General features: G+C 40.7%; 1 protein-coding gene across 1 annotated transcript in view; it reads left to right on the top strand.

The window, feature by feature from the left end:
- Positions 1-12155, top strand: part of LOC121324070 (caveolae-associated protein 1-like) — an 18987-nt gene extending 6832 nt beyond the window's left edge. Inside the window, exon 2 of the mRNA XM_041265515.1 lies at positions 10576-12155. Within this exon, the coding sequence (XP_041121449.1) occupies positions 10576-11361 (786 nt within the window). The 3' untranslated portion in view covers positions 11362-12155. The remainder of the gene's footprint in view (positions 1-10575) is intronic.
- The last annotated feature ends 1629 nt before the right edge of the window (positions 12156-13784 follow it).

Genomic DNA, 13784 nt, shown 5'->3' with positions numbered 1-13784 from the left:
CACACACGATGAGAGAAGTGGTTGAAATGTATATTTTTTTTTATAATGTCCAATCTTAGTAACCTACATTTCTCAAGTTACCAAACGTCTGTGTTAGGATTTCTGTCTTGGCAACAGACTGTTTTTGTACATGCGGTTACACGGTGCTTGTTTTTGGGGGACGGTCCAACAAGCAGATGGAAACAGAAAAAAGGCTCTAGTCAATGTTGGAAATGAAGAAGAAAGAAAAAAAGCCACTGGGAAATCCATAAAGAAGTCTTTTAACAGGAAAATGAGTCGCTTGTCTTTGAACACTAACTGCAGCTTACTGTACATCTGTGTTCCGAGAGATTCCCAGCTTTCAATGCAAAGCTTGTGTGATAACGTCCTGGGCATGAAACACAAGTCAGGCATTTCCATTTAAAGACTAGGCATAAAAAAGCTTTATGTGGTGTTCACGACCACTTGCATCTTTTTGTGGCTCCAATTGTTGCAGAAGCTTCTATGTTTCTGATTTGATTACTGAAAAAAGCTGCTGTATTGCAAGACTGTGTATGAAAAGCTTACAGTTTATAAGGCTTGTTATCTATTATAAATTGCATATCAGAATTCCACCAGTCACAGTGAAGCATTTACCAGAATTCCAGAAGTTCTAGCAATGGGATCTTTCTCCATGAATGTTTGAACTAGGAAAGCAGCAGGGGTGGTAACCAAATGTATTGAATGCTGAAATTAGGAAGGGAATGCACTGGGGTTTACTTTGTGGGCAAAGTCATTCTAGGTGAAAAAATAGAGGATATACACGGACCTAAATACAATCCAGTTGGTAAAATATATAAACCGCAAAACTAAGCGATTTTGGTATGAGTTGTAGCCGAGCGGCTCACGTTAGGAAACTTAATAATGAAAAAGTAAACAAGCAGTGCTGGGAAGAATTGAAAGGGGTCTAAGAGAAGAGAAACGAAGCTCTCATTGTGGACGGCTGGATTGCTGATTTTTGTCATTTCCTGTCTGTTTTCAATTGAAGTCATGCAGTCACTTTTCATACCTATAAAGGACACCTGTATCCTTGAAGCTAACAGATGTTTCTTCTGCAAATAGGGCTTGGTGCCTAAGCAGGTTTCCCAGGCTTGCCGTGTTAAAATAAAACTGTTTCAACATCCACCAATCTGCTTTACTGCTCTGGTACTGAAATCAGAAGCTCTAACTGCAGTTAAATCAAGTGCACTTCGAATAGAAATACAGCATGTGAAATGGCAGTTCTATCCTCTTTCAGAAATACAGCATGTGAAATGGCAGTTCTATCCTCTTTCAGAAATACAGCATGTGAAATGGCAGTTCTATCCTCTTTCAGAAATACAGCATGTGAAATGTTAGTTCTATCGTCTTTCAGAAATACAGCATGTGAAATGTTAGTTCTATCCTCTTTCAGAAATACAGCATGTGAAATGGCAGTTCTATCCTCTTTCAGGGTGCAGTAGAATGGCATCCACCTCTGTCTATTTAGCTGTACCAGCATATTTATCTGTACTTCGTACAATGTGTATTTGTAGTAATGTGGAAGTGAACCCACTGATATTGATAATATGCTGTATTTTCTTTTTTTCATGTTAAAAAATTGCATATTTGGGTCACCTGGTGTGGTGTGCAGTCATACAGCGCGGGTTCGCGTCCTGGCTGTGCAAAGTGCTCTGGTGCTCCCTCAGGTTAGGGAGACAAAACTGTCAGGGACTGTTTTCCACATCACGCTACACCGGACCCTACCCGCCAGGCGCCCGGTGAGCTCAGAGCGGACACCTGCAGGGCTGGCCTTTGTCCTCCGGAGGGCGGTAGCTCGCTGACATCCGCTCTCGAGCTCCTGGGTGTAGAAGAGGAAGCTGGCTTGGTGGTGGGATCGGATGACGCCCGCTGAACCTTCAGTTCTCCTGAGCAGTGTGGGGAATCGCTTTTTGTGAGAGGGACATTCCAAACTGGGGAAAAAATCAGGGGGTAAAATAACTGGGCACAGGGGCCTCTGCCAGAAATGAAATGAAAGAAGCTGCTTCAAGCTATTGCAAAAACACAGCTGTACAATCAGCAGCTGCCCATGACTCAGTATCAGCATTAGGGACTTCAACAGTAGCCCCAGGATAGGAATGTGCTCTGGTAGCTATAAAGCAAAGGACAAGCCAAGCCAGTCCAGACTAGTTTCCTTCAAAGGATTGATTTTTAAAAAGGAATTGGAAATGGAATTGGGTGAATTTAATTCTTAATAGTATTTGCAATTTATTAAGTGTTTTAAAAAGTGTGTTGTAATTTCTAGCTCTGAAGCTGAAACTTAAAGAACGAGGCAGAGTATAGACAGGATTAACTCTTAATAGAAGGCAGAGCAATCAAACGAAAAGAATGTCTAGGAACCTGGGAAGACTATAAACACTAGCTTGAAAATTAGATTTGCCTGGCCTCGTTCATGTTGTTTAACCAAGAACAGCCCCAGTCTTGCAATATCCTGATTGTTGCAGCAACAGAACAGGATTTAAAACCCCCGAGCAGTGAGTCATCACGTGGGAACTTGTTTTTGTTTAACTTCACTTTTTTGTTTAAAAACTTGCTTAGTAAACTAAAATGATGTTCTGCTACAGTCGTTTCTATTTTTCCTGTGCGCAGTGTGTATAGATTTGTGTGGCTATTTAAGAACAGCGGTGTGGCTCTTTTTACCTAAAAGGATAGACAGCTGTATAAAGTATTCATTTAAGTTTTCTGGCAAAAGCAGTCCATTGCATCTGCAATACATGTGCAGGAACTGGGAAGTCTGCATCCATCCAGTGGCATTATCAGACACGAGCCTTGAAAAAAATAAAAAACTGATAAATCTGCGTAGTCATTTTTTCAGTTGGGCACACAGTTCTCTTGACTGCGATACGCAATTGCCGTACAGTGCTGGTGTTTCTCTGCGCTTTGTTAAGCTTGCCTAAGCTTTACAACACTTTCTGCATTGCTGCCCTTTGCTGGGCTCTAACTACACTTCCAGAAATGATGACCTGCCTGCCAACATTGCTCACATGCTGGCCGGCTGCATACATACTTGCTTGACTGCGTATACTTCTGGACCAAAGGTCAGGTGGATCAATTAGAAATGGAATTGATGTCGGTTTTAATGAGTTGTGCATTTTAGAACTGATTTATCTAGCAGGTTTTTTTTACCTACTATTATTATAAAACGTATCCATAAGAACTCCTCATTGTAGAGTCATTTTAAAAGTAGAATCCAGGAGTGCAGCTAGTCTCACTTGGTCCCACTGCATGCAGTCTGAAACCATTCTGCTATAATCTGAGTCATTCACTCTGATGAAGGCTGCTAGTTTACCTTAACCCAGTGTTAATAAACAACACATTCAAAGCCAAAGTTAATTGAAGTTGGTGTCTTAGTGGTTACCAGTGCTGCATTATCACAAGCAAGTCTAATGGTCTACACAGTGGCAGATTAATGGCCTGTTTTCCGTTGTGTTTTTTATAGTCTTTAAACCCTTTGGATCACTTTTAGGATTAATATAGAGTTAGATGACTGTGTAGGGTGTTAAACCAGCCCCCCCCCCCCATTCAGTCTGCAAAGTATAACGCGGTTGCCAGACGAAGCATCAGCAAGCTTCCTTTACTGTTCATCACCTATTGTCTTGTGAGTAAGCTCACATAATATGGGCGTATTGTAATAATGTTAATTACAAAACCGGACACACGCCTGCTTATCAAGACTGAATTTGTAAAACAGAAATCACACACACACACAGGCACACACTCTTGCACACACACATAAGTGTATATGTATATATATATTTCAATATTTTTCCCATGGTTATACTATGTATTTTCCCATTGTTTATGATCTTGCTGTTGTTGTTGTTTCCGGGACCTTGCTTTGTTGCTATAGAAACGAGGCTGTGCATCTGTTGCTACTCGTGTAGAATATGCTGGAGGGTGGTTGTCAGGGGAGCTGCCTGGTTGGAAGCAGATAAAGAGACAGAGACCATTGAATGATGGGTGTATTACTAGTGAGAGAGTCCAGTCACTGCCACACACTGGCGCAAGCACAAGACTTTTCCAGTTTTCCTTACACTTCAGCTTCAGCTATTGGAGAGCTTCACATTTTTTTCCTTGCAAAATGCACCCATTATTAGCTGGTTCTCTACCTTAACCTTAGATTGAAAGATTATTCGACCAGAAATGAATAAATATAAAATATCACTTCTTATCTATTTATTTATTTATTTAAAACATCGAACATAAGAAATAAAAAAGTAAATGAACCCACAATAGTTCAATACTTTACAAAACATGAGCATGACGGGAATGACCTAGAATTTGTATTTTAGAAGGAATACAATTAAATAATGTACAATGCAGGAGAATGCAAATACATGTATAAACCGCTTCAGTACCACAGTGGTTAAATAGAAAGGAATCGTAGATCATTACATCATCAAGTATGTGGTAAATGACATCACAAACATGTGAATGGATTGAAGTAGAAATAAGTGAGTGTAGTTACCATGACACTAAAAGAAATATGTTTTCAAATGCACTTTCCCTTGACAAAGGCATGTGAAACACACCTAAGACATCGGACAGTTAGCTCTTTTGAGCAGAGATTGAATAATACTGATACTGGCATACATAACAAGACTAATTAAAACACTTTTCTGACTAATGTGAGGACCTGCGCACCGTTGGAAGTAGCAGCAATCATGGCACGTTCATGTGGCTTTATTAACAAACAAGGTGTCGGTAGAGCTCAGTGCCACACAGTGTATCTGTCTCAGAGCTGTATGATTCCAGAATATCTGGCAGGGGCAAACGTCATATTAATGGATGTCTGGTTAGATTTATCAAAACATCCTGACAAAATGAGATTCCCTGCAGGAAATGGCATCAAATGGTTGGGTAGAGCATAGTGATATAATGAACTCTATTACCTAGGGTTGTTTAAGGTAGTATTGTTACCGATGATAGCTTGGAGATGTACAGTATTGCACTGTGATGTTTTAAGGTTTTGGTGCTTCTTTATTTGGGCTTCAAAAGCACGTTTGAGGTTCCACCCATGGATTGTAAAAACAGTAATATACACCGCAAAGATTAAACATATATTAAAGAAAATAGTTTGTTTATATTACGTGAATGTAACTCAAACAGCACAGAGATTACCAGGACAGCTCTAGCTCCGTTCTTGTCACACAGCAGGAGGAAACTGTAAATTTGCTTGTGAAACACGCGTTATCTGCTTTACATGAGACCGCCAAAAAAAAATAAAAAAATCAGAGACCAATAGGGGCTGACGGTAGCGCGGGCAATTTCAAATGAAAAATGTTCAGTTATGCTGTTTTATTCTAATAGGATTTCAGTGTTGCGCATAGTGCCACCGGGTGGTTAGTTATTTTCTTAAAGGCCGTTGAAAGTGGTAAATAATGAAAGCAATCCAACCCATGAGCTTGATGCTCCCACCCTGGTGTAGACTAGGATTAAATGAAAGTTTAGTTTTTTGTGTTTGTGTCAGTCTGCGTGACTGCAACTGGATTTCACCTATTCAGCCCCCCTGCACTGAATGACACAGGCTTGACCCATAACTCTCCCCTGAGTTCTCCTGCAGCTGTGTTCTTATACACCCCCACACTACCCACTCCACCCCCACTTTCTATTTCCAGTCTATGTCCCGCTCAGCTGAAACGAAAGACTCACTGCTGTTTGTTCCTGTTGCCTTAGCTGTAAACAGGTAAGCATGTTAAATGTGCAATAGTGTTTTCAGATCACTCCAAACTAGTTCTACAACCAATGTTCTATATTTCACCAAGAGGTATTCACCTGAGCTAAGGCGTTCTGGGTTACAGTAGTAAGCTGGTAAATGCGTACAGTACTGTCAGACATGCCAATGCAATTTCCCAGAACTATGCCACTGCGTTTGGACTAGCTTTTTAAAGCTTTGACATTACCTTAGCAGCAGTGGTTTTCCTTAGGACCAGCATGCTATGGAGCTACGGAAAACGTCTTTGGAAAAGTCAATTGCACCCAGTTGTTCAAACTGCATGTCAAGATGAGGAGTCGTAAATGTATCAAACCCATTCAGCGTGCCTGTTCCGTTTTAGTGGTTTTGATTGGCTCAGTACAGTATAATACAGTTTCCATATGTGCTTCTAAGGCCTGGGCAGTCTTTCATGTGGTGTATGTGGTTTATAAAGAGGAGAGGAGTTGGGCTGTTTCTTTAAAAGTGGCAGCTGGTGCTGAGAAACGTAGCTGAAAGAGTCCCAGTGGATCGTCCTCGTCGCTGAAACTTGGCAGCATTATAGTTCCACTGGTTGCTTTGCTGGGTGAAGCGTTGCGATGTACTGTCGATCTCCATGTGAAAATTAGACTTGTGAATCTCCTGAAACTCAAGCACATCAGACATTGCAAAACACCGGAACTCTGCATACTAAACTAAAGGGAATAGATAGTATTGCAGTCAGACTGCCTTTTACAGCATTATTTATTGTGCAGCAGTAGTATGGCATTTCACAGTGATTGAATTGCATTGTACTGTCTTTTATTGCAGACATATTTACAGTATGGATGCACCCACAATTGCTACAGTACCTTTATTTTTTAGAACTTCGGATTCTCACAAAAGCAGAATCGGTTGTTCCCTAATAGATCTTTCTGCTTAAAGGAAAGCGAATTGAATTATGTTGTAACAGTTCTTTCGTTCTTCTGTATTGTGCGAGGTTGACAATATGGTGTTGTTTTTTTAGGAAGCATATGGTTTTTCTATGTATCCACAGGTGGAGGTTAACAGCTCAGTGTTTTATTTTTGTGCCTGTGTGTGTTCCCATTGTCTTTGAGAACAAGGCACATTATGATACAGTGGGGGAGCGGAGAGATATGTCTCTGTAGAATATGAAAATTCCCACAATCTCGTTTCCAGATCTCACATACCAGTGTTCACGCTAGCTGAGATGTCACTGTTTCTGCATGTACTTTGAAAGCATTTGCTTCGAGGCTTCGAAGATTAAGAGGCAGGTTATCCCACTATCAGCGTTTTATACATTCCATAAGTCCTGAATTCTGTTATTTACGCCATTGTTAACATAATGCATGGAAAAAAGATGCTGGTTCCGTTTATTGTTAGGACCAGAGGGCTAACAATGGGTCCATTAAGGTTACAGAAATAGAAACCAATAAGGGCTTTTGGCAGCAGAGGGAGACATGGGATTCATTAAAGTCTGACTTGAAGCAGTAAAAGTTAGCTAATTTCTTGGCATGTGATGGAACTGTGGAAAATGTAATGACTCTTAAGCAAAAGTTAACCATCAGATCTTTATTGAAGAGAAAGGAAAATGGGGGGGGGGGGGGGGGGTTAAGGTCTCCCATCCTGCTATTGTATTGCAGGGGAGGGGCTGGAACAAATGTGAAGAAGACTGAATGTGTCTGAAACATCTGCTTCTCATCAGAAATAACTCTGATGATGGGGTTTGTAATAGCAGCCAATGTGTGGCTACTGTTCCAATCTCAAAGAATATCTATCAGCCACTTTCAACCACACTGGCGTTCTGGGGGGAAAGGGTGGCGGTATTAAGATCCGCCACGGTTTAGATTATTTAAATAGTTTTTTATTTTTTTTTTTTACTGTTTTCAAAAGGAAATTTTATTTTTAGGCTGTGTTGTTTTAATTCACTTAAGCAAATATCCCTTTTCACTATAAAAAAGCGCAATGATCATTTTGAAAAACGGGATCATGGAAGAAGGGAATTACCATCATGCGGCTTCAGTGCGCGCATTTAAAAAAAAAAACAAGCAAACAAAAAACCGCTTTTTTTGTAATGATTTATAATAAGTTAATACGCGGTGTATAGGGTTTCTCTTACTATCACAGATCCACCCTGCACAGGAATTATTAACTTAGAATGACCTCTTCACATCTGAGCAATAACCCTTCTCCCTCCCGGGACTATTCGAGTCTTACGGGCAGCATCCACCTGGAATTAGCAGAGCTAAGGGGTGAACCCTGATTGGGGGCTCCGTTCTGACCTGCACCAGCAAGCCAGCAGAAGGCAGCCCCCGTCTCTGTGTGGGGTGTGCACAACACAGACCAGTATGCAAACCGCCGTGTTATCTACAGAGCGCATAACAGGATGCAGCGCTTGCTGCTGCTGTTTGCAAACCGCAATCCTTACATGGTGTTTGGTATTTTCACCATGTTTGGCGTTTGGCGTTTGATCAAGTCTTAACAGGGTCAATTTGTTAATTTGGTATTTAATATAACGGTAGCTTTTGATGCCGTCGTGACTGCGCTCGTTTCTGCTGAAATCAGTGAATGTTCTTTTGACGTATTAATGACGTGGCGATCCACTATTTCAACCTTCAGTCATCACGAGTCAATCCATTCATTTTCCTTTATCACTCTTGCACACGATCTAACTTGATTTATTCTAAACTCTACACATTCTGGGTCATTCGTGTTGCGTTTATTTTTTTGTAAAGTGTTGAACTATTGTTCATTTACGTTTTTATTGCTTACGTGATTGTCTGGTCTTTTCTATAATCCTGTACCTGTCTGGCCTACATATTTTATAACATAAAAAATATAACATAATCAAGGTTCTTATTTTTATATTAGACTATTTATCGAATAAGGTAGTTTTTCTACATTTTTAGATATGTAACATCTACATATCACTACTACAGCTGTGTTTCACTCAGTTTAACAACAAACTATATACTAAAAAGTTCCAGGTAAAACTGACCGAAGCCTGGAAAAGGCAAAGTGTTGGCAGCGCTATACAGTGCATCCAGCAGAGGGTGCAGTTGTAACAGTACCCTGTATAATCTAATTTTACTGCAATGCAGTTTCCCATACTCTACAGTAGCTGGAAAAATAGTGTGGCACTTCTGTTTATTGAATGTCTGCCAGTATTTAAGTATATAATTAGCATTAATAATGAATAATTAACATATACTACAATATCCTATCGCTCTACCTAAAAAGCTATTAAATAGTATTAATAGGGTACTATAAATATAGCCTCTATAATTATATATTGTATGTTTATACATGCACGTAGAATACATACCATGTGTCTGTTTATTTAGTAGAGTATGTGCTGTGTGTTTTAAGTATTTTACGTGATGGTTAGGGTTTATCATTTGGGAGGCTGTGTGGTCCAGTGGTTGAAGAAAAATGGAGGTCCCCGGTTCAAATCCTGGCTCAGTCACTGACTCACTGTGAGCAAGCCACTAACCTCCTTGTGCTGCGTCTCTGGGGTGAGGCGTTGCTGTAAGTGACTCTGCAGCTGATGCGTGGCTCACACACCCTCGTCTCTGTAAATCAGCTTGGATAAAGGCGTCTGCTAAACAAACTAATAATAAGGGAAGTGCGGTACTTCCCTGCAGTCTTCTGGCAGTGTGATTGACTCCTGTCATTTATTTCTGTGGTTTTGCTATTAAGAGACAACTCAGTAATTAGTAACGTTACGAGGCCGGGCTGAGTGAAACGTGTCTAAAGAAAAGGGACGGCGCTCACTGAAAACCAAGACGCCCTGGAAGCTACTGGTTAGAACTTGGAAAATGACACTTGAGAAATTTACAAGTGGATAGTGAAACATTTTGTATTGTGCTGCCTGTCCATGCGTTTATACAGCAGTGTGCACATGTACTAGAACACCTCAAGAGTGGTCATTTATATCCTTTATATACCTGTCTGCAGGAAAACCTCTGGGGGGAGAATTTCCAATAGTAATCATTGATAGAAACAATAGGCACTCGTGTGTGAAATTGTTAGACCACTTTGTGCTCTAATTAGGCATCTTAAACAACTTGTAAAAAGTCTCATGCATTTTACCATGTGTGAATGGTAGGGTTTTTAAAGGCTTGTCCAGTTGTGGTTAAATGTGGATATGAAAATCTGGAAATACGAAAGGACATGTCTATATCAAAATCTGGAAATACGAAAGGACATGTCTATATCAAAATCTGGAAATACGAAGGGACATGTCTATATCAAAATCTGGAAATATGAAGGGACATGTCTGTCTGTCCCTATGGCTTTGTTTTTTTGTTTTTTTTACATTTGTCACATTTGTATTCACAGCTGTGACTGGAGAAGCAGGTTACTACAGGAGGCCATTTCTATAGACAAGTAGAAATAATCGTTTCCACTCGTGGCTTTTGCTACATCAAAGCGTCTGTCTGCTTGACCTGTCTGCATGTTTCTGACCAGAGTTACTGCCTTGTAATCAAAGTGGTGGTTTTAAACTGCACTACAGTACTGTGTGTGAAACATACAGATGGGTTTTAGATTTGATTTACTGGAGCTGCTTCTAATATCAAGCTAACGATGCTGCCGTAAATTATGAAATCCTGAAATAATAAGTATGGCAAATATGTAATTAAACTTTATTTGGTCAGTTATATAATGGAACAACTACAACTATAAGTACAATTGCAATTATGCAGGTGCGCAAGAGGGTACAACAGGGTCCTCCCAATTACATAGAAATAAATGGCATAGTTGTGAATTAGACAATTGCATTGTAACCGAGCCCAGGTCCGACGCATGCCACTGACACGCTTGTCGTTCTCTGTCTGTCTCTGCAGGATGAAGTGAAGGTGCCCTCCAGGGTGAGCGTGTCCAAGTCCCTGAAGGATCTGGAGAGGGTGGTGGAGGAGGGCGAGGAGGAGTCTCAGCATGGCAAGGATCACGAGGACAGGGACGAGAAGCAGGAGCAGCTCTCCTCGGACGAGGAGGTGGAGATTGAGGAGATTATCGAGGAGTCGCGGGCGGAGCGCATTAAACGCAGCGGCATGAGGCGCATGGACGACATCAAGAAGGCCTTCTCCAAGGAGAAGATGGAGAAGACCAAGCTGAAGACTAAGGAGAACCTGGAGAAGACCAAGCTGAAGACCAAGGAGAACCTGGAGAAGACCAAGCTGAAAACCAAGGAGAAGATGGAGAAGACCAAGCTGAAGACCAAGGAGAACCTGGAGAAGACCAAGCACAACATCGAGAAGAAGATGAGCAAACTGGGCACCAGGATCATCAACACTGAGCGCAAGGAAAAGATGAAGACCTCCAGCGCGAAGGTGAAGAAGTCCTTCACACCGAACCACGTGGTCTACGCAAGATCCAAGACCACCATATACAGGGTGCCGCCCTTTACCTTCCACGTGAAGAAGATCCGGGATGGAGAAGTGGAGGAGGTGATGGGTACCGAGATGGTGGAGGTGGGAGGGGAGGTGGAGGAGGATGCGGAGGAGGATGGGGAGTCCCAAGAGCTCCTGATGGAAGAACACAGCCCCGAGGTTCAGGCCTTGCTTGAGCTGGCAGAGGAGACGGATGCCTTCTTGGCTGAAAAGAGAGATCGAGAAAGAGACAGCGACTAGGATGTGCCCCTGAGCTGGTGAACTGTGAGACCTGAAAAATAATGGACAGATGGTCTGGGTTTTAATATTATAACCATCTGAAACCCTGCCTGCAACCTAGAGAAACAATATAATGGGTTATTTTATTCTGTTTAAGCTTCTGGTCATGCCCTTAGCACATACTCAAACAACAAGAGCCACGCAATATTTTAAAAGTGAATATATTCCTAACCACACAGAAAAAGTCCATTTATGTCAACTTTTTTTTTTTTTTTTTTTTGTTCTGTGTTTTGAGGGAGTCTTCCTGAAAGTATTACCAGAGTTCCGAAGTCCTAAAACACAAAATATAATATTTAATTAAAAAAAAAAAAAACACAATGAAACAGCAAACTGACGTCACAAGTGCTAGCCAGTTGGCTACCGATAAGTGGGTGGAATTAAGAGATGGGGATTTGAGTCACTCTAATGATCGTGTCACGAGTGACAAGGGACTGAAATGTGTCAGTCAGTCAAGGAACGGTGGTACAATTGGTTACTCTGTTTCTTGATAAGTGACTGTACACAGTACAGCTTCCCGGTTTTATCAGTGCATACAAGGATTGATATATAAAAAATAGAGTTAGAATAGGTTCAAAGCACTATAAAGAAACAGTAAATATCTAGCAATACTGCAGGAGCTTGTAGCTGTTATGTCGTGAGCTGTGTGGTTAATAACTAAAGAGTATATAGTGTTATCATCAGGACGGAATTAAATATTATATTGTATTATTATTTTTATATATATTATATATATAGTATCCTAAAGTGCATATATAGCCAATACATAAATATATTATCTAAATATATAAATATATGCTTAAGTTTTTTTGTGTGTAAAGACAGTATCATTATTTCTACTGTTATTATTACTATTCATCTTTTAGACATGAGAAGAATGCAGTAAGTCTGGCAAAACCTAAAGCCAATAACTAACTTAAATGAAGCAGACCAACGTTTTCGCTAACAGCTTCAGTGAACTCAATATTTCAGTTACAGTATTGTACAGTACATTATAATTATTGAAACATAAATTGCTTGCTAAGAAATAATCACTGTGGCTGCACCATTGATCTATCTTTGAAGACATCAGTGCCTCCTCAGAAATATCAGTGCAGTTGCAATATTTGGTCACAAGGTGGAGCCGTGAATTGTTAGGGAACTAAAGCCCATGAAATTCTAAGGTAAACAGAAACATTTTTACGGAGGATGAGCTGGAAACACATACAATCAAATGAGTTTTATTCAGGAACAAAGCAAATTCAAAGACAGTACAGCACGCAATCACAAGACCCTGTAAGCAAAGCTGCAGCTCTCGGCAGATGGAATCTTGAGCAGCAAAGCTTTAGATAAACCTACAGATCTGCAGGTGGCATTCGAGCGCCCCGCCCTGGCATCAGAGAGTTCGTTTCTGAGTTGGCCTCAGTGTAGGTGTCATTTTCTTGCGCCCCGAACAGTTACAGATATTAATATACTGGGTAGGAAACTGGGGAGTGGAAATCTCCTTCTTCCACCAATTAACAGAGCTGGCCAGCAGGCACTTTGAGAACCAAAAGCAGAAGTTTGTGCATGAGAACCGGTTTTAGCTGGGTTGATTGTGGTTCTATGATCAGAATCAGCTTTATAAGTAGAAGCCACTTGTGCATTAACAAGTCATCCGTCCAAGGTCACAACTGCTCTTTGAGTCATAAAAAGAACGGTTTCTTGTCATGATTGTCAGACACGGATACACCTCGGGTCACCCGCAGAAACTCACAGAGCTACAAAGACAGGGGCAACGTTTAGGCATGTAGATATGAAAAGCCTTATATTAAACACAGGAAAATCACACACTTTTCAATGTTTTCTCACTTCTTTACCTTTTAAAAAGGGGCACATAAAATGATTACAATTTATATAAACCCTTACAATGCACTGTATAGTGTTAGGTTTTTGTTTTGTTTTTTTTTTAATATGATGAACACATGCTTTAATCAGAAGGTTTTCTTAAAAGGGGAAGTGGTATTAGCCAAAACCTGCTAGATTAGTTTTGCCTGGGTGCTTTTCAAGAGAAACTGGAGTGAATTTATTAGCCTTGCAGCTGTTGGTATGTGTTCAAGTCATTAAGCCATTACAGGGAAGGGAATGCAGGACTAAAATAAGTTCTTTGCTCTGGTTGTGGCAAATGCATTTTATTAGCAGAGCTGAAATCTAATCAAGCTAAGTGCTTTCAGGATGCGACAGCACAGCAACATAGAGGGGAGCAGCAGAGTAATATTATCATCGGCCTTTTAGAAAGTACATGATGGCTTACACAGCTGGGGACGGCACTAATGTTGTGGAAATGAAAAAATGGAAATGGAAAAGTAGAGGGACTTGGAAGGGAGAGAAATGATAGGATCAAGCCAGCCAGAGAGCAGCTTTGACGT

The sequence above is a fragment of the Polyodon spathula genome, chromosome 12, assembly GCF_017654505.1.
Source record: "Polyodon spathula isolate WHYD16114869_AA chromosome 12, ASM1765450v1, whole genome shotgun sequence".
Lineage (NCBI taxonomy): Eukaryota > Metazoa > Chordata > Actinopteri > Acipenseriformes > Polyodontidae > Polyodon > Polyodon spathula.
The sequence above is the reverse complement of the archived record's forward strand: the minus strand, read 5'-3'. Positions and strand labels throughout refer to the sequence as shown.